This window comes from Agelaius tricolor, unplaced genomic scaffold (assembly GCF_023055355.1).
Source record: "Agelaius tricolor isolate 1412-34295 unplaced genomic scaffold, bAgeTri1.0.p SCAF_13, whole genome shotgun sequence".
Lineage (NCBI taxonomy): Eukaryota > Metazoa > Chordata > Aves > Passeriformes > Icteridae > Agelaius > Agelaius tricolor.
In genome coordinates, this window is record NW_027269273.1 from 18506910 (window position 1) to 18530790 (window position 23881).

Sequence of the window (23881 nt, forward strand, 5' to 3'; positions counted from 1 at the left end):
AACCTGGTTTCTCCTAAGGATCACGTTGGCATCTTCAGCATGTTGTGTTTAGAGCAAAAAGATGCAGCAAACTCTCCCCTGACAGCCTGCAGCCCTCCCTGCTCTCCCCTCCCTTGGGTCTGAACAAGCAGGCACTTGTTTGCCTGCTCTCTCCTACTCAGCAGAGCTGGCTTGTACATTAACTCTTCCTTTCCCTCTCCTCTGGTGGGTGGGAGATTTTCAGAGGAGCAAAGTTGGGGTGCATTGGAATTGCAACCCAAATGTGCAGATTACATAGGAGAGCAGGAATGATCATGCGTGAAATACTTCTAGGCAATGACCTAAAATGCTGAGCTGGCACTGCTGAAGGGCTTGATACTGTAGGAAAACATATTTTGGGCAGGGGATTTAATAACAGTCTTTAACGAAGAGGGAGAGGTTGCGATTGGAGTTGCACTCATGAAATCTAGACAGAGGGATCATTAACTTTATTTTTAGGCTTGGCTGAATAATCAGGAGTTTTGAAGACTTGCCTTCTCTGTTTCACTTGTTTTAGGAGGGGCTGTGCTCTCACAGCTGGGATCAAAAGTGCACCAGATTACCAGAAGAAGCACCTCTGTGTCACTTGTGGGGCCATGGTGCTGTGACCAGCTGATGAGCAGGAGCATTTGCTTTGCTTTTTTCTATAGCTCAAAGCAGCCATGTGTCAAATTGGTTGGGCTGGTCACATACTTCCATGTGGAAGAACACAGCTGCTGGAAGAGCCTCCACCTTCTGTCTTGAGTAATTCTCTTTTCACCCCCCAGTCCAATTTGCAGTGTGCTGGCTCTGGCCTTCCCACCAAAGGGCTTTCCAGCAGCAGAAGCTGCAGCTGGAAACCAAAGCATGGGCCTTTTTTTTCCCAGGGATTCAGCATGCCCAGCTGCACAGGTCTGGTGGTGCCAGCAAACATGGGCTGGATCAGGGGTCCCAGTGTGCTGCAGGTGGCAAAGATGCCACAAACAAGGCCACCCCCTCTGCCTGCCTGTGCACGGAGCAAGCTGGTGCCACACGGAGATGGCCTTGCCCGCCACTGTGATCAAAAGGCATTCGGGTGGGGGTGCAGGGAAGGTACTGTCAATTAAAGTGATACTTGGTTAGGGGATTTCCCCCTTTTCCTTTCACTTCCCTCCAGCTGCAGAAGGGGTGGGGATAAGCAGGGACACTCACTGCTGCATGAGGAAAATTCCCCTGCTGAGGCTGATGAACCCGCCCGACGGGCGGCTGCCGGTATTACGTGTTGTGCCGCATGTGTATCCGCCAGCCACAAGGCCCTGGCAAGGGGCCCCGGCTGCATTTAACCTGCAGTAACCCCAGGCGCAGGGGCAGCCTCGGCGGGGTGTGCCTGCCTGGCCTGCGCTGGAGTATGAAAGCCATTATAATCCACTCATTCATGATGCTTAAAGAGCCAGAGGCGTTTTTCCCCTGGTTCTCCTGGAAGAGAGAAGGGTTTGGAAGCAGTAAGGCACAGCATTCCGGTCCTGATGGCGTGCGTATCTCGTGCTTTACCAAGCCCTGCCCACCATGTCATCAGTCAAACAAGTTTTAAAGTAACATTTATCATTTTTATTATGAACAAATAAAATTTCAGATCAGCACAACCAGATGTCTGTTTCCATATTAGTAGAAATTATTTCAAAAAAGTTTTTTTTTTCCAGTACACAAAACAGAGATACTACTATGCAGAAATCCCTAAGCTGTGAAAAATCGTATCCTACTCACATTTCAACAGTGACAGAGCTTAGACAATGTGCAGATTCAACTTTCCAATCCTTCCCTGAACACTCAACACTTAGACTTCTGCTCTTCACAATACCAGCAGGGCTGGGAATGGTTTCGGAAAACAAACCAGTCCATGCTTCTGCCAGCAGCGGTGTGTGTGGTTCGTACTGTTCCTTCCTGTGCTCGGCTGGTCAGCAGCGAGCCTCACCCACACCTCTGGGAGGCAGGGTGCAACACCCCGTTACAGACAGGGAAACTGAGGCACAAAGTGTTTTTAAGTGACTTCGTCCCAAATCACGCAGCGAGCGAGTTGGTAAACTGGGAATGGGTCCCAGCTGCTTTAGCCATGAGGTCCCACTGCTGCTTTTTCTGCTTCCACCTTTCACAGACTCATTTAAGCTAAACATACAGACGATGCGTCCAGGACACAAACATGCCACCAAAAATATATATATATTTATAGGTATATATATATATATATCTCAAACAAAGTTCTACTTAAAGTGTTGTATCTGTTTCTTAATCTAACAAAAATTCTTACTCAAGTACATTCAAAATCACCTGCACCCACAGTTCAATGTAGGCAATTAAATAATTAAGAAACCCCTTGAATGTTTGTAACTCAGAAAAAAAAAAAAAACAAAACGGCAAATAGCTGTCAATACTTCTATGTATATTAAAGAAAGATTTAAGGCACCCAGAGATATTTGCCAATCTACCTTTAAAGTGACTGGACAAACACCAGGACTGTTTGGTTACTGCTCCTCAACTTCCACTCTCGTTCCAGATTCTGGACCTGAATCAGCACTTGAAATTTGAAAGGAACCCTTGATGTCAAGCCCTGCTTCTGTGCTGAGAGGATGTGAAATACAGCTGCATTTCACAGCACGCATCTCTACTGTAGAGTATGTCACACTACACCTTTAGGGCACCAGGAGCAAGGAAATAATTTTCCCCTTCTCCTCTTCCCTCACCCCTTTCAAATTACTGGCTGGAGCACATTCATCCTCTGGGGACTTCGATGAGTTCAGAGGGGTTTACACTAGAGCAAAGTCAGCCCACAATTACAGAGCTAACAGTGTTTCTCTTTTTTTGGAGGGCTTTTTGGTTTTTTTCAAATGGTAGGATACAGCTCTAGCCACAACTCCCTTTGGTCCAGCCAGCACCCAGGCAGTCCACAGCCTCAGAGCAGTAAGGACGCTGTCTCCTGAAACCAGGAGCTGAAGAACTCTCTTCTCCATTTGTCCTTGTTCCTCTTGGCCGGAGACCACATCACTCCTAATGGCTCAAAAACTCAAAGGGTCCCATTGCTGAGCAAAAACAAGGTCATGGTGGTGGCAGGGAGGGGAAGGTGAGGAGACAGGCTCATTTTCTGAGTAACAAGCTTGTTCTTATTAAGGAGAACATCACAGAGCTATCCTGGCTCCTGGCGAGTTTCACTGCAGCAGGAAGAAGCAAAGCTGCAGACACTCACTCCCGTGAAGCTTCCCTGGCTGCGACATGGCAGAGCTGAGGTGAGGAAGTTGGCATCTGCACTGTCTCTGCCTTCCCTGGCCTGCCTGAATAAGGGAGATGCTGCAAACCCCACTCCAATGTCACTTTGTTCCAGCTACCTCTTGTGCTTTCCTCCAGCTCTGATTGATGCATTGAAGCAACAAAAACAGTACTATTGCTACAACTAATAACAATAATAGTAATAAAAATTAATAATAACTAGGAGAATTAAGGGGGAAAAAGCACGTTCAGCTCAGTGAGGGGCGTGATGCTGTAACATCCAGAATGTAACCAACTGCCTGAACTCAAGCTGGTCTCTGTAACTTGCAGGAAACAACACCCACACGGACTTTTTTCTCCAGCGCCCTCCAGCTGCATGCCCACATGGGCTCAGTGATGTAACTGCCCTTTCTGCAGGCTCAGCCGCCCTCGCTGCCTGTCTCACTGGCAAAGGAGCGCGGTGGCGAGATGGCTCGCCGAGGGGGCTGGGAGGCAAGCTAAGGGACTAACAAGGAGCTCCTTCCCACTCCCTCTAGGCAGCAGGGAATGGCAAACCTACATAGCAGACCCTGGGCAAGAAAGCACAGAGGTAGCTCACATTGGTGGCAGTTTCTCACCTTGAGGTCTCAACTTCCTCAAGCCCCCTGTGCCACCTGGCCCCACAGTGATGTTTCTCAGGCACTTGTTGAGTGGAGCCCCCGAGGATGAAAATACCTGGTCCTGCAGACACCTTCACTCCTCCTTACACCTGCAGGTGCTCCCTTGTCCTGTCTCTGTGCTCAGCAAAGATGTGGATCTGCCTGCCACCCAGAAGGGACCCTGTTTCTCCAGCACATAAAGCAGCTTAGCTCAGAGGTGGAGCTTTGGTTTACATCCTTCTCCTCCTCTCCATTTTGGCAAAGTCCCATTTGCCAGCAAAAATTGCAGTGGTGGAGGTGAACAAAACTCACTATGGGCTGGTCCTGCCCCTTGGCAGCCAGTGGCACACCCTTCCATCTGTCCTCCTCACCGTAGCTCTCCAAAACAGCTGTGGAGCTCAGAGTCATGCTCTGCCTTCAGTCCCTCATGGCACAGAGGGCAGTGCAGGGAGGGAGGCCGTGACACCAGAGGGAGTGCAAATTAAGGCCACCAGTACTCCCTCTCCAGTTCCCACTGCTGTTACAGCATCCCCCGGCCAGTGGTGGACCTGGGGATGTGAGAGAGTCTGGGCACTCTTCTCTCCCCAGCCAGAGTGGCTAGGTGGTGAGGAGCAGTGGAGAACACTTCCCAAGAGACATCTTGGAGAGAAACAACTCTTCTTTCTGATGACAAGAGCAAGGGATGGGGCTGCTTTTCCCAGGAAGAGCAGTTTAGCCATGTCATGTCAGTCAGCAGCCCTTGAGAAAAGAGAAGGGACAGTGGCAGAAACTTTGGGGGGAAGGTAGTGGGGAGAGGGTCACTGACTTTGGCTCAACTCTTCATCTGGCTGGTTCAGGCTTCCCTTAACTAAATAGTACACAGCCAACTGCAATGGGCCTCCCCAGGCCACTTCCTACCAGCTTCTCTTCCAGGTTGAGACTGGGAAAATGTAAAGCAGGAGACAGGTTAGAGAGGCTGGAGAGGAAAACAGAAAGGGAAAGGAGAGGAGGGAAAGGGTGGCCTTGTGTTATAACGGCAGAGTCCTAGGTCTTAAATACATCCTGCAAAATGCAGCATGGGAGGGGGGCGTTAAAACTCATTATCATTATCTTAAGCAAACTGGTAGCATTATTCAGTAGTTAGTTAACAGAACATTAAACTTTTGTCCAGCGTGTTTGGAGGGGGTGGGAAGGGAGAAAAAAGGAGGAAGGAGAGGTGTGGATGTGTGTGTGAAAGGGAGCAGGAACTCAGCCACTCTTGTGACTTCCATCTCCAGTCCGCAATTTCCGAGCCAGGATGACCTCCTTGGAGACCTTCTTGCGATCGCTGGCCAGCCCCAGGAGGCACATGAGGTCAATGAAGGCTGTGGTTAAGTTGAAGCGCCAGCCAAACTCACTGGTGGAGTAGTCATAGGGGAAGGTGTGGTGGTAGTTGTGGAAGCCTTCTCCTGAAAAACATGACCAGGGAGAGGATGTTGCAGAGCACTAGGTGACAGACCCTTTATCTTGACTCAAAGCACCATATTCTTGTAATGGGCTCTGGATTGAGTCCAGGTTCCTCTCTCCTCTCAGCCCAATTTCACCCTTCTGCAATCTACCCCATCCCATCTGGGCATGACCCAGCATGCCAGGGCTGAGACAATGACAATCACAGAGGATTTTTGGTGCTTTAGAGGAAAATAGGCATATGGCAGGGAACAGTGAAAGGCCCTGGTTCCCCAGCTGCACCAAAAAACCAGAGGATTCCTAATAGTTTTTCCCCTCCCACCACAAGAAATCTTCTAGTATTAATTCAGCTACCAGCTAGACCAGCAGCAAGCCTCCAACAAACCAGGCTAATCAATACTTCCACAACACTGGCAATCCTCATGTCAAATCCAAAGCACATTTCCACATGGGGAAAAAAGCAGACATTAAGCAGACACTTCTATTAAGTAATCTACACCAGTCAGCCACTATCTGTTCTGGACACTGTCAACATTGGCTTCAGTGCTCACCCCTTCAAAGACACTGCCTTGACTCCTGCTCCTATCCCTGAATCTCTGCAGTTCAAATCCCTCTCTACTAAAATTCCACAAGCAGATCCTTTGGTGGTGGAAATCACTGGAGCCCCACTGAGGTACAGTGGTGCAAAACAGATGAGGATTTAGGCAGGGGAAAACCGATAAGAGCATAGGCTGATCCTGGGATGTACTTTACTAGATCTTCAAAATTTCAGTAAAAAATATGAAAGCATCTATCTTGTCTTACCCTCAAGTACCCCCAAAATCACCAGCTGTCCTGAGAACATGTCAAAATGTGAATCTGCTGGCTTTCAAGTTGACAAATCTCAGAGAGATATGCAGTGACAGCAGCACACGTTTTTCAGTCTAGTGAACGTGGCAGAGAGACCTCTGAACAGGGTAAATAAAATATTGTCATTGAGATAAGAAGGTGCTAAGTGTAGCAGAGTCCTTCCAGCCTGGAAAGAGTCTGATGGGAGCTGATAACCCCACTGCCCTTATGTACTCACTGGCCAGCACAGGAAACACCCTCAGATGCAAAGGCTGAAAGGTGCAGGGGAAATAGGGACACCTGGATTGATAGAAATTCCTAGAAGCAGTTGCAGCCCCAAGAGGCAGTCCCTGTTCTACAGTCCCCCTGCAGCAAAGACACAGATGTTGGACATACCTATGGCCCCCAGGCTGACCAAGGGGTTCTCCCGCGGGTTGATGTTCTGGTCATACGGCCGGTTGCCAAACATGTGAGCAGCACTGTTCACTAGCCAAGTGCAATTGAGCCCTAAGGTGTAGCGCAGGATGGCTGGAATGAAGAAGCTGATGATGATGGATTCATCCCAGAAGTACCAGGGCACTACAGATGGCAGTGTGAAGCACAGCAACACCACTGAAGGCTTGTAGTATCTGGAAAGGAAGGGACCAGGAGGAATGGGTTCAGTGGCAGAGGCAGGACAGGAAGGACTGATTCAGTCCTCCATTTGAAGGATTCATGCTCAGCTATACAGGGAAAATCAGGTGCAGAAATGCCTCATTCCTGAGCCTTGTATCTTTTGCTCTGGATGTGCAGAAGCCATGCCTGGAGATTCCCAAGTCCTATCATCAGGTAAGAGACTCAGACTAAATCCTGCTCTCCTCACATCTGCACAAAGCAATGCTCCCATCACCATGGGGGTGAGTGAGAGTCCAGACACTCAGACACCCAGAAAAGCTGCTGCTTTTGGCTTCATCTGTCATTTGCTTCTCAGCTACATTGATCCCCATAAAGGCAACCCCATGCTTCCAGAGTCCCACACATAGTCCTTTCTCTGGCTTTGGCCCAGTGCTGCAACTCCTCCTTGCAGACTTGGCTCTGCCTACAAATACACCCCATCAACAAGTGCAAGCAAGTGGCACAGGTGAGCATGTGGGCTCTCTCACACTAGAAGAATGGGAATAGAGGAAGGTGAATCGCTCTGATGATCCACAAGAAAAGTCAGTCTGGGACTGTACTAGGAACTTCCTGACTTCCTTCCTGACTGTACTAGGCTGGTTACTATATGGGTTAAGTCCCACATCCCTGCAGCCTTTGCGATAGGCTCACCTTCTCTGTGTCCTAGTATAGCTCCAGATGGGTGAGAGATATCCTACCCAAGAGGCACCAGTGAATGAAGACTGTTCTTCCCAGATACTGCACCTCTCACATCTCCATTTTCAACCCTTCTTTCACCATACTGTTTCCAAAAGACTGAGGGAAGAGGGGCACATACATGGCCCATACAAGGTGTACAATCTCCAAGGACGTCTCAGAGGCACCTGTGTCTGGGCTCTGGGCCAGCCAAAGCAGCAGCTGGGCTGTGGGGTGAGCAGGTGTGGAGTAGCTTTGTGGTGGGAATCTCAGCCTACTGCTGGCAAGATGCTGCAGGGTAGGCAGGCAAGAGAAGGGTGTGGGAGGGCTAGAGGTAGCACTGGATTCTAAACATTTCTCATAGGAGAGGAACAGCTCATTTCTCACAGCTCATCTCACAGCAAAGCCTTGGGCATGCTGAAGAATCACATTTCTCACATGATGCCCTCAATCCTCTCACATTCCATCAAAGCCACTTGAGTTCCCAGCCCATTTGTCCCTGCTCCACTCCCCATGGCTCCCCACTAAGGCTGACCCCACTACTCACCTGCGCTGGAACATCACCACTTTGTCAGCCTTGATGTCACTGAGGTCCAGCTTCTGTCCCTTCTCGATGACATCGGGGTGCTTGCGCACAAGCAGCCAGCCAATGTGGGAGAAGAAGAAGCCCCGCATGGCGTTGTGTGGGTCTGCATCTGTTTCGGAGAACTTGTGATGGACACGGTGGTCCCGGACCCACTCGTAGATGTCATTCTGCAAGTCAGCAGGAGTGAAAACTTAGGGTCAGGGCTGGAGATGTTCCCTTAAAATTACAAAGTGGCCCGAAATGCTTGAATACTTAAATCCTATTGACCTGAACTTGTATCAGTAGCATTATGTCTCATCAGGGTTTGAGGTTTCTGAAGTTAAAACAGAGGTTGAGTTTTGGCTGCACCTTTCCATTTTTTTGGGAAGCAGCTCCAGGAGTGCCTCATTGCTGCTCTTTGATTGGCCAACTCTGGGCTGGGGGGGTTTCACCACACCCATGGTGCTGCAGGCTCTGATTGGTCAGCCTGTGCCCCACCCCTGCAGCAGCTACTCTCATTGGCTGGCTGGTGCCTCCTCTCCCATGCTCAGCTCCTGTCCCATCCCCATCCCTGTCCCCATCCCCATCCCTGCACAGTGCCAGGCGAGGCTGACCTGCCCCCTCCCTCTACCTGACATTTCCCATAGGTCATCCTGCCTTGCTTGTCCTGGGATTGCCTAATCAGATGTTTAACTTTGGGGGGGCAAGGCTTTTTTAAATTTTTTTTTCTATTGGAAATCAAACAGTCTTAAAATTGAGGTCCCTTTTTAGAAGGAGAACAAACACACCCTTTCAATGACATTTCTCAAAAATACCTCTCTTCAGCCCCATTACTGTTCAATTTAAGCAGCAAAATCAATACTGTTTGGAACATGTCAATGCTTTTATCATTTGTATTATGAAATGATTGCTTTGGCTGGTTTTAAGAATAGATTCTCATAAGCCTGTGATCATTTCTTTGTATCAAGATTTCAATGAGCTTAAAGCCATGTATTACACCATCCTAGAAAACATGAAATAGAGATCTAACCATGGCTCTATTACCTGTATTACACAAGAGGCTCCTTAATCACCTGCATACCCAGGACTTTTCCTGAAAACACTTTGAAGAGAGGGAAATGGCATAACCATCCCTATTTCTTGCCTTGAAAGACTAAGGGACTTGTCCACACAGGGAGCCTGTAACAGAGACTCAACTCCTCAAGTCCTTTTCAGGTATTGTAACCACTCCTCCTTTACTGAGATAAAATTATTTACCTGCAGGCCATTCAAGAAGGCAATGATAGACATGGGCCAGGGTTAAAGTCTTGCTTGTTTCCTAATAGTGGGAACTGCCACCTTCCTTCCAGCCAAATATCTCCAAGTATCAGCAGCCCTTGCTGATTGTGGCCAGAGCTTGGTCACTCAGTATTCCCCCAGAAGAGAGTGGCCCAGCTGCCCTCTCTATCTAAGTAAGCAGAGAAACTCAACCAGTACCTATGCTGGAAAAGTTTCACCCGTGACCCAAAGTCTCTTTCACATCCCAGCCCCTACACAGCACCATGTAACATGAGAAAGCCCAGTCTGAAAGTTGACAGACAACTTGGGCTTGCACACATGGGAAGGTTTTCCCTGTCTTGCTGGAGGCAGGAGGCACAAATTTGGAAAGAGACCATGTAACACAGCTGGATCATGGTATGACTTCATCTACCACATCCTGTCTACATACAAAATCAGGAGTTTCAAACCTGAAAAATCTGTATCTTGACCCAAACTTTAGCACATTATCTTTTCTACAGGTTTTATTTTGGACCCACCTCTAACTGCAACCCTGACTGAAAATCATGACTTTCTGAGAAGAGCAAGCAAAGCCAAGGAGAATGTCTTCTTCCTTGGCATATCCCAGCTACAGGCTATAACCATGAGACCTTCTGTTGTGCTGCAGATGGCAGGTCTTGTAGGTGGAAAAGCCAATTAGAGGCAGAATTCATAAATTCTCTGAAATTACAAGTCACAGGTCTCTGAGCAGCCAACAGGCGTTTTCTGGAGGACCTAAGATAAGACAGTCCATAAACTTCCGTGATCTTAAAAGTTCCTGATCTCCTCTGCTGCCACTAATAGGAATGAGAGAAATTCAACATAAATCTTCTCTTGATCTCACTGAAAGTAACTACTAAAAAAAATCCATGGGGAATAGTATCGAGTTTTCACTAAAACTTTGGATTAGTTCCTATTGAAGCTGAAATATCTGTCTGTCTCTCATCTTTGTCTATTCCTATCCCCTACAGCAATAGCTCAGCAAATTCTTTCCCCCTCTGCCCCATAACCCTGTGAAAGATGGTCTTTGTACAGGACTAGCTAATACACAGCAACCCATCCTGTTGCCTCACTGAGTACTGGACCACTGGCTGGAATCAGCAGCTTGGTCCCTCCCCTTCCTCATCAAAGACAGCTGTTTGGTACTATCAGAGAAGAAGAAGTTCAATGATGTTTTAGAAAGTTTTTCAAAGCTTAAAAAACTACTCTGTTTTGATTACATGTAAAAAAAATAATATCCTCTGGAGAATTACTTAAGAGCACAGCACTGATACTTTTGTGTTCACCTTTTTATAGCAGGAAGTGCTGCATTCTGACACCTTCCTGAGTACTTCCCACAGACAAGCAACCCTTCAGTACAGTTGGAGGATGGAGTGTTGTTAGGGCTGACTTACAGCAGCAAGCCTGAGAGGATTTATTTTTCTGTGCCATGCCAATCTGGGTTTTCACTCTGACTTCTACAGATTTGCAGTTTTGTTTGTTTTGGGGACTGTGAAGTACTCTCACAGTAGTTAGGCAATATCCTGAGTTTAGAGCTCTTTGAGAGGTGAAGCAATCTTCCAAGGTGCTTAACAGTGCCTGCAGTCACTTGTGCCACTCTGAATGGGCCCAACCCTCCTCTCCTTAAAATATCACTGACCTGGGACAACCCTCTGGAAGCCAGTGGAGTGATTTGTAACATGATTAGTCCTAAATATCACTCTTCTGAATGAGAGAAACATCCCCTAAATCCCAACAAGTTCTTGGTCTTTATTAAGTAGCAAATTCTACATCCTGTAGAATTCTACAATCCTTGGCTTAGCAGATGTCTTCTCCTTTATCAGCCACACAGCAAAAGGAGAGTGAGGCAACACCAGGAAAACACTTAACACTTCCACACCTCTTTCATGGGACCTGGTGCAAGCACAGGGAGACCACACCTTAAGAGAAAGGTACATTCCTGCTTCAGAGATTTCCTACCCCTGGTTTTGGCCTGTTGTCCTCTCAACACTGGGTTTGTCTCAGAGTCAGCCTCTGATGGGACAAGGTAAAGACAACGAGACAGACTCTAGCACTGCAGTGTTAGATGGAAAGGGCTGTCTTCTTCCTAACAAGAGGCAGTAGGAGAGAGGAGCCTCTTCATCAGATTGTGTCCCCTGTCTGGGACAGGGATTCATGGGAGCACTTCCTTCTGAGGACCAGTGGGACACTGAGGAAATGCTTACCTGGAAGGCCATGGAGTTGGCAATAGTCAGGAAGATGCGCAGGGGCAGCGTGGCTTTGTAGGAGCGATGACTCCAGAGGCGGTGAGATCCAGCTGTGATCCCCAGAGCACTCACCACGAAACACAGAAGAGCTGCAAAGGAAAAGAAGGTGTTTGAGCAGTTGGAGCAAAGCTTCAGGCAGAGCAACACAAAGGTGGGCCTTCCCCCAAAGCTGTATAAGCAACAGAGGAATCCATGGAGAGCAGATTGGGGCAATAAAACTCAATGTGAGATTGCCCAAGCTACCACAGGCCTCCTAGACAATGTGGACAAAGCAATTCAGCTCTTCATCTCTAACAAGGAAGGAGGCTCCCCCTTAGAAGACTCACAAGGGCTGGTTCTTCAGCATAGTGCCATCTGTCATAGTGCAGAGTAGTCAAAATTGTATAAACTGGCTGCTTTCATAAAGCACTGTGATAAAAGCACTGCAGTCCACCAGGGAACAGTTTCTCCCTTTCCTTCCACCCCAAATAATCCAGGCTCTTGCTTTCCCATCTCACCAATCCCCACTAAATCTCTTTTGCATTACTTTCACCAAGAGATGGTAGATAATCTTAGCATTCTTGAGCGGAACAACTCAAGCCCAGGGTTAGGCTTTTTTTCTGCTCCCTTTCTCAGCAGAAGCTGGCAAAAAAAAGATCTAACTTATCCTCCCGCTGAAGTCTGGGCTTCACCTTCAGCTCTAGCACTGGCTTAAAATCTGCCCAGGGGCTACTGTTCCTAGGGTCTTTTTGATCCCTCCCTCTGCTCAACTCCTGCATCTTTCTCAGAAGGAAACCCCGGGGCTAACAATTCATTGCAAGTTGTGCCCATGGCAGACGCAGATGTTGCTGGGCCCTTTTCAGCTTTGAGGCTGCTTCATGTGTTCCCTCTTCAGGCAGGGCAAAAGGAATTCCTTGCCCCTTTGGCATCTAGTAAAAAACCACATCCCTCTCCCAATACATCATGAGTTCATATTTGCCTTGGTCTGTGTGCCTGTTTGCCCTCCTGGGAATTCTGGAAATTAACCTCAGCTCCAGCACCTAATCCTAAAACCGAAATGGAGAAAAGATCCCAAGAGTTTCATAGCAGCATTACACTAGGAAAGTAGGGTAAGAAGAAAATTGGTTCTGCAAATTAACTCTTCCTCTAAAGGAAGGGTCAGGAAGTTTGGTAGAAAGAGAGCATTCAACAGCTGGTTTGCTCTGCAAGCTCAGACACAAAGAGGGAAGGGTGCACATCTGTGAACAGGTAAACTGATCCACCTCTAGTCCTCTGGGGGAAGCATTGCCTTCTTACCAGTCCCCCAGGGCAAACTTTCCTGATATAAATTTGCATATTTCAGCCAATTGTATCAATCATTAAAAGAGTTCCTTATTCCTTCATGTAAGTCCATGGATAGGAATTGCTGGTAGCATGCTTGATGTTCAGCCATTCAGTCCAGCCAAATGGCTCTAATCAAGTTTATCTTGAATCCAGAAAACCAGATACTCTGACAGAAACTTGTCTGGAATCAGAAATCTGAGACCTGTGCCAGGCATGGCCCGATTCTTTAATTCAAAATAATACAGGCTTTATTTCTGCTCATCTTCTGCTTCATCTTCCTTCTGTCACCTCCTTTTTGTTTTTCTACATTCCCAGCCTAATCTCTTATCCACTAAAAGCCTGTCTTGGCTGATTTAACATCATCTTCTGGCCCCTTAAACTTGCATGAACTCTTCTCACTTCCATCCCACTGCACAAGAGTGACCTTCCCTGTCTGCTGATCTGACCGTGATTCCCCATCTTTATCTTCTCCCTTGGTTCCCTGCCTGCTGCTGAATGCAGCACAAGCCTTGGACCAGCACAACTCTGCCTTGTGTCTCCCAGCACCTTGGCAGTCTTTCAGAAGAGCCAAGCATGCAAATACAGCAGGATCCAGCCTTTGCAAGAGACAACAGAGCTGAACAAAGCTCACAAAGCTGTCTAATACAGACAATTATACAGACAATTCTCAGAATTTTGCCTGTGGATACCCCTGTTGGGAAAAGATGACACCAGCAACAATGACATTATCAGCAAGCACAGGGAATCACAAAAGAGATGTGATGGGGACACCAACAGACTCCAAACCCAGACAACCCAGTATCTGCTTTTGGGTATCCTTTCCTGGAAGGTTTTGTAAAAAATTTGGAAAAGTAGCACTGCTTTTGGGTGCCCCGGCATAGAACAGACTCAGCCTCCATCCAAAGCCCATAAACCTCAGCAGCTCATGCTGACTTCTCTTGGACCTGCATCCCAGGTCACTACAATGGCCATAATTCTCTAATTATAATCCTGTGCTGCCTGGCCTCATGCCCGTGTACAGAAGCTGTAGTTTAGCTAAGGGGCAGACACTTTCTGTGGCAAAGCAACTGATTCTCAGTCTGTGCATTGGTGGCACCAGCTCCACAGAATGCCAGACCCTACCTGGAGACAATTAGATCCATCAGCCATATCTAAGAGTTTATGTGACAGTGACAGGATATGCACAATGATTGAAATCCTTGTGGAATACAGAAGAATCCAGCACCCTTATGATTCAGAGAGTTCACCCCCACAAACAGGTACAGTGATGATCAATCATTGCATAGTCAGGGAATCTGCATCTCACAGGGAAGAAGAAAAACTCCTCCAAGATCATCCACTAAGAATTCAATTGGAAAGAGAGTAGAGAAGGTGAAATAAAGTAGCACAGATTTTCACACCTGCCCTGTGATGCTGCCCCAAACTGAAGGACTTAGGGACTCCATCAGCTGAGGATTCAAAGTAATCTTCCATACTGCGCTTTGAACTACATGAGATTCAAAATATTGGCAACTCACAGGTGATTTTCCCAGTGACCCATTAAACTGGAATACAAAGAATTATGACCACTGACAGTAATAAGCACTCAATGCTCCAAAAATTAAACAGAAAACATTCCGCATTCAGTCATAGCTATGACTCATTAGGCTTTACCTCTTTAGGGCCCAGATTCAGACCCAAGCTATGATGAGAAACCAGGAATGTGCTGAAAGCATTGCTACCTGCAGTGAACACCAAGGATGTTTACATGTAAAGAGGTGCTCCTGATGCAGCATGTGTCCTTGGGCTTTTGCTCTGTGCAGGACTGTTCCCTCCTTGCTGCCCAGTCCCTGTTAGATGGGTGAGTCCTGCTACTCTCAGGAGAAAGATACCAGGGGCAATGAAATTCACAGGCTGCATAAAGGGAACAGTGTTTAGGAGGAGCAATAGGATCTGCTGTCACTGAAACCTAACTTCCCTGCCACACTCAGAGAAGCACACCACCTGCTACTTAAGCATGGAAGGAACACTAAGTGGTAAGGTGTTGCCAGCTGTAGTCTTGATGGGAAAGTAAAAAAACCACTGTAAACACTTTGCTGGTCGTATCTCTGGGGGTAGTATTGGCTGAGATTTTCTGACTGTCAGAGTTGCCTAAATTACCCAGCAAGGTTCACCTTGGTCCAAAGATAATACAGCTTTGGTATCAACCCATGCTTCTAGAGCCTCTGGCACTGCAGGGATCTGAGGTGTTGACAGAGCACCATGTCGAGAGGAACCATTCTTGTTTACAGACACTGCTGTCCAGGCCAACAGGAGCTAGGACAATTACTGTCAGTCTGCTGCATCCAAGGGCTAAAAAGACTACCCACAAATCATGTTTCCAGCAAGGATCTGAGCAATTAGAGAAGAAACTGCACATCACCTTTGCATCCTGCCCTTTAAGACTCAGTCTCTGTGCCATTTAGCAAATGACATAAAATGTGCCCATGATCCTTGAAAAGACTAAGCAAGACTTTGAGAAGTGCAGTGGAAAAGACAATAAATAAAAGGGGAGCTGGCTAGAAAGTCAGTGCTGGACAGGCTCAGAGAGCTCTTGTGATGGTGAGCTCTCACCTGATCAACAACCCGAGCTCATTCTGGGAAGCTCTGTACCAGAAAGAGATCAGGGGAGACAATGCACACAGCAACGCAGAACAGCAAACAATGATGAAGGCAGGGCTGGGGAGCTTGAGAGACAAAGAGGAATCAGCACACAGAGAAATGAAAACAAAAGAGGACAGTCACCAATATAACTGGTTTCAAAGGGAGAGGAACATCAAGGAGACAGTGGCCTGAATGAAGTAGGTGTAAGCAATGGATAAATTATAGAAGGTAGATGAGCTACCAGGCCTCACAGCTGCCTGTTGCAACACAACAGAGAACACCCGAGACCATGCTAATTTCATATTATATGTACACAACCTAAGAAAGAAATTATTTGAAAAACAAAGAAACAAGCAAAAACTTCAGCAGCTCCAGAACCACCATTGCTAGAGCTGGCCTGCCATGAGCCCATGGTGTACTGCCAGGAGCAACCCAAGTCTCTGCTGCACTATCCTTGTGTGTAACATGGGAACTGTAGTCCTCTCCTTGCTACCAGAGGGTGATGGGAAAAAACAGCAAGTCACTGACATGACATCACAGCCACAGATGCCTTGTATATGCCAAATAAAGGTATGAGCTGAGAAAAGGGCAATGCAAGGAGCAAGAAGCCTTGTGCTGAGAAGGTAGACATGTGGAGGATCAGAGTATTCCAGTTCCAGTTAGTGCTGGAGGAGAATGGACTATAAGGGAACTCTGACTTGGCTCTAAGGTGCCACAAACAGTGGTCCTTTCCCGGAACAGGAGTGCAGGACAGGGAGCTTGGTGGAGCTACTCCAGCTTTGGTAAGGCCAGATAGATCTTCAGCCAGTCCAGAACAGTGCAGTTCCCCCAAACACCATGTCCTTCTCCCATTCCCAGAACATGTCACTCCAGAATCCACCATGGAATCTTGCAGTGCCTCACAGTGGCAGGAGAGCAACTGGCACTTCACATCAAAGTTGACTGAATGAGGAGAGCAGGAAAGATTGACATCAGATAAAAAGCAAAGCAGATTCCTGGGAAGTGCCATGAGATGCCATACAGACATCCTAAAGAGGTGCACAGTTGCAAAGACACTGCCTCAGAGACCATTTTGGGGTAGGGTGGGGTTTAGCAGAATGCAAAACAGCATTAACTTTCTGGACAAAGATGCTCAATCCCTCATAAGTATCCCAAGGGCACTCAAGGGAGAAGGGTTGGATGGATTTGGAAATCATGGAGCATATCAGCAGCTTGAAATGAAGTCAGTAAATTCAACTCACTTTTTTTCCTTCTCCTTGCCCCAACATCCTGAGGTTATCTGACTGGAATTGGAGGACCCAGGCTGTCAGCTCAGTGAGTGGGAGAAGCCAGCAGTCTTTGCTTAGCCTCCAGCCCAGGGATGGGACACACAGAACAGGACCAAGAGCCCTGAAATGCTCCTCCAACATGATGCTGAGGCTGCATGTTCTGCCCAGCTCTGACAGGCCAGGGGAAAGTACAGCCTGTCAGGTTTTCACAAGGGAAAGGCCCAGCAAAGTCTTCTTTCACAACACCCCCCTGAAAGGCCATGCTGGCTGCACAAGGGAACACATCAAGGCCTCTGCTTTTGCAGATGCTGTAGCCAGACCCTGGCTGTTGCCTCCAGTGAGGAGGCAGACCCCTGCCTGTGAGAGGCTGATAAGGATAAGAGGAAGAGTCAGCCTGGCCATCCAGGAAGCCACCTCCTTCCCGGTTCAGATGTGATACTTGTTGCACACAGCCATCAGGAAGACAGACTTTGAGAGGGTGACAGACCAGGTGGATCGCCCCAGGCCCCATCCATAGCCAGCCTGACCAGGAAGCGGGAGCACTACTGAACCCAAAAGCCACCCCAGCAGACCTCAATCTAGACTGTTGCTTTTTGTTTCAGGATGTTCTGTTTCACAGGGAGGCAGGGGCTGGATACAATCTCTCGACCTCCCTATTGGGAGCCATTTGGTTTCTGGACTCCTCCAGGGGTCCACACAAAGGCTCGTGGAAAGCGAAGCTCTCCTGCAGAGTGGGCCCTGGGCCCAGCTGTCTTTCAAGCAGTCAGAGGAGAAGTTTGGTTCCTACCCAGGGCAAGATCTCTGAGAAAGCAGAGCTTTCCCTAGCTACCTTCTGCTGGGTTGTGCTTTCCACTGGAATTTGCTGCCTGGAGAGCATGCTTATTTATTTTCTGAAAGTCGTCAGGCTTAGTTCCGGGATGACAGTGGCTAATCTGTGCTTTTTTAAGAATGATAAAAGACCTGAGCTTCAGACTTAATTCTTGACTTTTATCTTCAGCACAACTGTATTTTGTCTCTTTTCCCTCATACACACATTGAGACTCTGTGGGATTTACACTTCCCTGGTAAGGACAGGAATGGTTCTCATGTCTGGGCAGCAGTCTCATGCCAAGTAGTGCTCTGTACCTTGCCTCCCTAAAAACCCATTAAGGTGCTCTTGCTAGCATCTTTCTTCCTAACTTTCTGGCACTGTCACAGTAGTCTATCAAACAGTTTTTGTGCTTCACCCCAGAAGCAGCTACACATCCAAGGATATTTCCAATCCTAACGTCTGTGAATCAAGTTTGTTCTTTGAGCAGACAAGCCAAATCCCTGCCAAATCTTTCCTTCTCATGTGTGACCTTACAAGAGACACTAGCAGGTCCTTCCACAGCTTGCTACAAATCTGGTTGAAGAGCTTCTAGAAGCTCCCTGCTTCTTTTTCTCTCATCCCCAAGTCTATGGGCCTGGAGGGAAAAAAAACCCCACCCAACAGATTTGGGAGTTGCAGATGCCCAGAAACAGACAGAGGAATGCGCTTACCCCACGCCAGTGTCTGGATCTTTGCAGAGGGTATCAGCGTCAAGGCGAACAGGGCCCCGAGGTGCAGCAGGCTCATGAGGATGATATTCCTCCAGACGTATCGCAGCGGGGGCTTGGGGCCCTCTTTCTCCCGGTAGGTCTCATCAAAGATATCGTCCATCATGCCCCGGTCTCCTGCCAAGTCCTCATGGTTGAGTAAGTCCTTCTCCTTCTCTCTCTCCTTACTGGTCACCCGGGAGGTGACTGTGCCACCAGCAGTGGTGCTGGAGGTGGAGGAGAACTCCTTGAAGAGGCAGCAATGGATATTTTCAAGAAAGGAAAGAAGGGAAAACAAAATAAGAAGTTGGTGGTTATCAATTCAAGAAATAGAAACACATGCATCTAGGCTGGCAGTGTAAGATTCACAGCCTGTAGTTTCCCTGGAAGGCTCCATTCTTTCAGCTGAGCCCTTGGCACAAAGATCCTGCTCTGGCCACATGGAGTCATGGCCTGAGAGGACGGGGACCTGGTCTTTCTGGAGAGGAGGTGAATGGTAGGTAGAGTGCCAAAAGTAAAGAAAAATACTTGAAAGCCAGTCTCTTTTCCACCAGTGGCTTTGGTGAGATCATTTGCAGACTGCAAGGATTTTTGTTTTTGTTCAGTTTGATTAGTGGATGGTTTTAGGTGGGTTTGTGGTCTGGGCTTGTGCATAAATGGACATCAATAAAGGAAATCTTGTGAATGAACAAATAGGTGGGAAAGAAATATGGTCTGAAACACAGTTTTATAATAAATCAATGGGCTGCTCCTGAAATCCTACTTATTTGTCACCTCACCTAGGATCACAGGGGAACATGAGGAAGATCCACAAGAGGATTACTCTGGGGTGCCTCCTTATCTTGCCTGCCTCACCTTCCAAGATGGGTTGTGGCAAGATCAACATGCTTGAATATCAATGGATGGAAGCAGTCAGGTGAGGTACTTCTAGTTAGAACTGCAGCTACTTATCCTGTGCCTGCTGCTAAGACTCTTATCCCTCTCTCATTTCCCACCCACAGGCAAACTGAGGCAAGGGAAGACAATCCTCTGATCTGGAAGTTTGGATCTCCATGTAGAGAGGAAGTTTTAAGCAGCAAAGTTGGCTCAGCTTGGCTCCTGGCTCCCTTCCGTAACTGTGACACAACATTCCCTCAGAACATGCTTGTTTGCCCTGGCTGAGTGACAGCCTGCCCCATCAGGCATGCATGACAAAAGGAGCAGGCAGGACTGACCCTAATGAGACAGGTCAGTGAACCCTGAATCACCGATTTCCATCTCCATCCAGACAGCCTGTGCTTGCTGGTACTGTGCTTGCTGGTACTCGCAGCCCTTTGTCAGCTTCAAGCCCAAGTGCCCAAGGTGCCCCAGCCCCGGGGGTGCCAAGCACATGGGATGCAAGGGTGTGTCCCACACGCATGGCCCCATCCCCTGCCCCCTGGGACACATCCCTCTGCCACCCAGACTGCTGCCTCCATGGGTGAAGGGGCACTAAAGGTCAGCCAGCAGGAACAGGAGGGCTGAGACTGAGGGACAGAGCATGGTCAAGCTGGGAAAGCTCCTTTCCCAATAGAAATCTCTGCTGAATTAGCAGCAGATTCCCACTCAGGTGTTCAGGATTCGTAAAAGACCACCATCCTGCCATGGCCTAGTTTCCTGAGGGAGGCATTAAAATCAGGCCAGGCAGCTTACGTGGCCACCCCAACTCCTCCCTTTCCCAAGGGTTGAAACTGGAGGGTTACAGACATACCTTCCGATGGGGAGGAGCTGGCAAGGCTGACAGATTCCCCACATTTGGGAAGTAAAATGATCTCTACAGAGGAACGCTTTTAATTTTTCCTTGGGAATCAAAGTTTTGAAAGGAAAAAAACTGGACACAAAGTATCCTGCTGCCTTCACTGCAGGCAGGCAAGCTGCTGAGCTTGGGACTGGCTCTTCTGCATCCTGGCTATAGGCTGTCTCTGCCTGCTTTCCTAGTTAACGTTTTAAGGGTATGATACTCTCATCTGCTAGAGAATTTAGAGGTAATCCCCACACCAAAAGAGCCATGAGAAATGGCTTCTAATCCAGAGATTAGGCAAGGAGAAGTCCTGCCTGTTCCCAAGTGTTAGATATTCTCATCTAGCATTTTGGCAGAAAGGTACAATTTTCTTTCTTGGCTGCAAGACAATCTACCAAAAAGACCCAAGACTTGTCTATGCAGGAAAAATTCCCGGCAGTGATTGGTGGTATAATTAGACAGGTAACACACCCCATATGGACATGCTGCTTCCAGAGTAAGAATGTGGGGTTGTAGTTGCATTTTTCTCCTCCATGATAGCTTATGTCACTGTCAAAGATACATGGGGGCAGAGGAGGAGGAGGGAAAACGCAAAGAAAACAGCAGAGAGGAAAAAAAAAATCTCTTCTGGAGTTGTAGTAGCCACATGAGGAATTTTACCAGCATACCTATGCTGCTGGAATTACACTGATATAATCAGGCTGGTCAATTCTCACATGTAAACTAACCTTGAACAAAAGGGCTATAAAGCAGCTGTGAAACAGCTCCACCGTTACAAACTTGGTGGGAGGAGCATGGGGGGATGAGGGAGGGAGAGAGGTAGAAACGGGGGAAACGAGGAAAGAAAGAGGATTTTTGTCCCCTTATGACCATAGTAGCTCCTACCCAGGAAAATGGGATGGAGATTGATCGGGAGTTTAGGGCTGAGAGAGGGAGGAGGCCAGCTAAATAATTTTCATTAGCTTTCCCTCATTTCTGAATGGCTTTGCAGCTCTCATCTGCAGAACAGATGTGTTTCCCCATCTACACCCCCACCTCCCCAGCACTGAACATGCCATAGGTGATCCTGGCATCCAGCCAGCTTATACAACCAGCTGCAGCTCAAAGGCTCCTGCACCGGGCACCGTGTATGGGCCCCAGGGCACTGAATCTCGGGTCCGGCATATTTGAATATGCCCAGCATGACCCAGGGACAGGATTCTTTCCAGCTTCCAGGATATGACCCAAAATACATGCCAAAACCATGAAACATGGTTTGAACACACTGCCTTTGACATCCATTTTGGGAGGGGAGAAAAGTAAAGTTCTTTACATCACAGCATCCCTGGAAGGTCATGGCACCTGCACAAAAGCACCAAGGGAGACCCTGGGTGCTGGTGACATGAAAAAAGCAGGGGTACGATTTACATCCACTTCTAGGCATTGGCAGAGGGGGGAAGGATGAGAAGGTGAGAGCACAAACACCAGAATCAAATGCCTGCCTCCTCCCTTTGGGCAAAGGGTGGCTGCCATAAGGGTCAAAAATAAAAATGAAAATCTTTAAAAATCCAACAGCTCCACATGTCTTACTGGTGTCAGGTTATTATTCAGATCTTCTTATTCCAAAAATGGGCAGTCTCCCTATTGTATGCTTGCTTGGCTCAAGCAATGCAGACACAGTCATTCATTTCATCTGGGCAACCGGCTTTCACCTTGCGTCTGTCCTAGAGACGCTTCCTGCTGCAGTATTTGGTTTTAAAACACTGCGAGTAAAACCCCTTTCTTATCAAAAATAAAATTAATTAAGAAAATTTTTTAAAAATCCCAATCTGAGTATTATCAAAAAACTTATGACTTCTTGGCACAAAATATGTTCTTGAATAGCCTTTCATGCTATTCAAGCACCCAGCATGTTTCGATGGGTATTTTCAAAATAACCCTGTATTTTATGCTCAGTCTACCTGAGGGCACAGGATCCAGGAAGATCACCTCAAAGGCGGATGTCTCCGCTTCATCCGTGGGCTCCCCACCAGGCATGGGCGATGTTTTAAGTTCCCACTGAACCCCTTCGCCTCCCCGGCTGCGAAGCGGTGCGGAGAGGACACGGGCACGCACGTATGAATACGTGTGTGTGTGCACGCACAGACACGCGTGGATGCCCGCACCTTCCTCCCCAACACAGCAGCAGCGCAGCGCTGTCGGAGCCGCGGAGATGAAGGAGGAAGAGGCGAGGGGAAGACAAAGCACCCGCACCCCGGGGCCCCGCTCACCTCCTCTTGCAGCAAGTGCGCAGGCATGGGGCGGCCCTGTCTCTGCTCCTCGGCGCGGTACGCGGGCGCGCAGGTCCCCGGCGCTGGCGAGAGGCTGGCTCCGGTCGGCTCCTCGCTCGGCGAGCTCTGCAGCTCGCGGAGGCGGGTGCGGAGGTATTTAAGGGGGGCTGCTTGCTCGGCGGCTGGCGGGGCTGGACTCTGCGCACCCCGGCCTCCCGGTGACCCCCTGCCCGCGGCTGGGATGCGCGGGGTCAGCGCGGAGGGCGGCGAATCGCGGTGGGGGCCCGGCTCTCGACGTAGCCGGGGGGAGAGGCGGGGCGGAGCGGGCAGAGGGGCGGGAGGGAGGAAGGATGCTGAGGAAGAGGAGGATGACGAGGGCCAGGCTCTCTCATGATGCCTGGCTGCTTTTTTCTTTTTTTTCTTCCTTTTTTTTTTTTTTTTTTTTCCTCCCCTCCCTCCCCCTTGCGAGCTGATTGGTTGCGGGAAATTTGGTGCCACCTCGGCTTGCCCTCGCCATTGGCTGCCCGCAATCTGCTGTTCGCTCCCCGCGGCGCGCACCCTGCGCGCTCCGCTGCGCGCCCCGCTGCGCTCACGGTCCCGCGCCCCGCTCCGCGCCCGCCGGGGCTGCTGCGGTCCCCCGAGAGCCCCTTCCGCCGCCGCGAGGGCTGCCCCCGATGAAATAAGGGGCTCCCGAGGGGTGAGGGATGTCAGGAGCCCCGTTCCCCTTCCCCAGCTGGGTGTGGGTTGCGGCGGGGGAAGAAGGGGATTCAGCATGAAACATCTGTTCTGTACCGGGGATCTGTCTGGGGTGCAATCTGCACGTGTGTGCGCGTATAGAAATCACACATCCCTGCAGAGAAAAGCAGCCCACAACGTACGTCCAGATAAGCATGTATGTCTGTGTAGATGTTCATCACGATATGCGCAAATAGTTTGGAAACTGTTGGCTGTAACATTTTAAAAAGAATCCTGTCTGTTGTCCCCAGAAAACAGTGCCTTCAGCAGAGGATGGAAGGAAGAAGTAGTAGCTCAGTTTGCCATCAGCTATTTTCCTTAACAACCTTCCTGCTAGCCAGTAGTGCCAGCAATATCCTGCCTTTATCCAAAATCCAAGATCTATCTGAAATTCAAACTCTATCCCACAGAGACTTTCACCATTAAAAGTGAAAACCAGCGCTCTTACAAATCAAACCTTTTCGGTGGCAGAGCCCGGAGGCAGCTCTCCTAACTCCACCGTGTGGTCACCGTGCCAGACACCTCAGTCATTTAGCACCAAGGCTTGGGGTACCCTAATGCCATCACCCTGGCCAAGACCTCTTGTAGCTTCTTCCCCTACTCAATAGTGTGTCCCGTGTTCAGTTTCTGTTCCCTGCTGACACATGAGTCATTTTGGGAGTGGAGCAGGGACGTGAAAAGGCAAAAGTGTGCCCATATCCTCTGACATTTATCCTGTCTGGAGCCCTCCTGCAGTGATGGAGCTGACCACACGAGGTGCAGACAGACAACCAAGATCTTGCAGAGTCCATGCCTGGGCTGATCCTGCTCAGACTTATCGTGACTTAT

The 23881-nt window shown here is 48.6% G+C and overlaps 1 protein-coding gene across 1 annotated transcript; it reads right to left on the minus strand.

The window, feature by feature from the left end:
* Positions 1–1561: 1561 nt before the first annotated feature.
* On the minus strand, positions 1562–22732 carry SCD (stearoyl-CoA desaturase). The gene is made up of 6 exons (XM_071439025.1): positions 22319–22732; positions 18275–18557; positions 11520–11650; positions 8002–8207; positions 6522–6754; positions 1562–5299 (listed from the first exon to the last, which is right to left on the minus strand). The coding sequence occupies exons 1-6, from the start codon at positions 22343–22345 to the stop codon at positions 5100–5102; spliced, it is 1080 nt and encodes a 359-aa protein (XP_071295126.1). The 5' UTR covers positions 22346–22732; the 3' UTR covers positions 1562–5099.
* Positions 22733–23881: the final 1149 nt, after the last annotated feature.

Excerpts from the sequence above, each read along its gene's own strand:
- SCD (XM_071439025.1), bottom strand. The coding sequence starts at position 22,345 with ATGCCTGCGCACTTGCTGCAAGAGGAG. Across the intron at positions 18,558-22,318 it reads CGCACTTGCTGCAAGAGGAG|GAGTTCTCCTCCACCTCCAG; the intron begins GTGAGCGGGGCC and ends TGCCTCTTCAAG. Across the intron at positions 6,755-8,001 it reads GTGGTGATGTTCCAGCGCAG|ATACTACAAGCCTTCAGTGG; the intron begins GTGAGTAGTGGG and ends CTTCCTTTCCAG.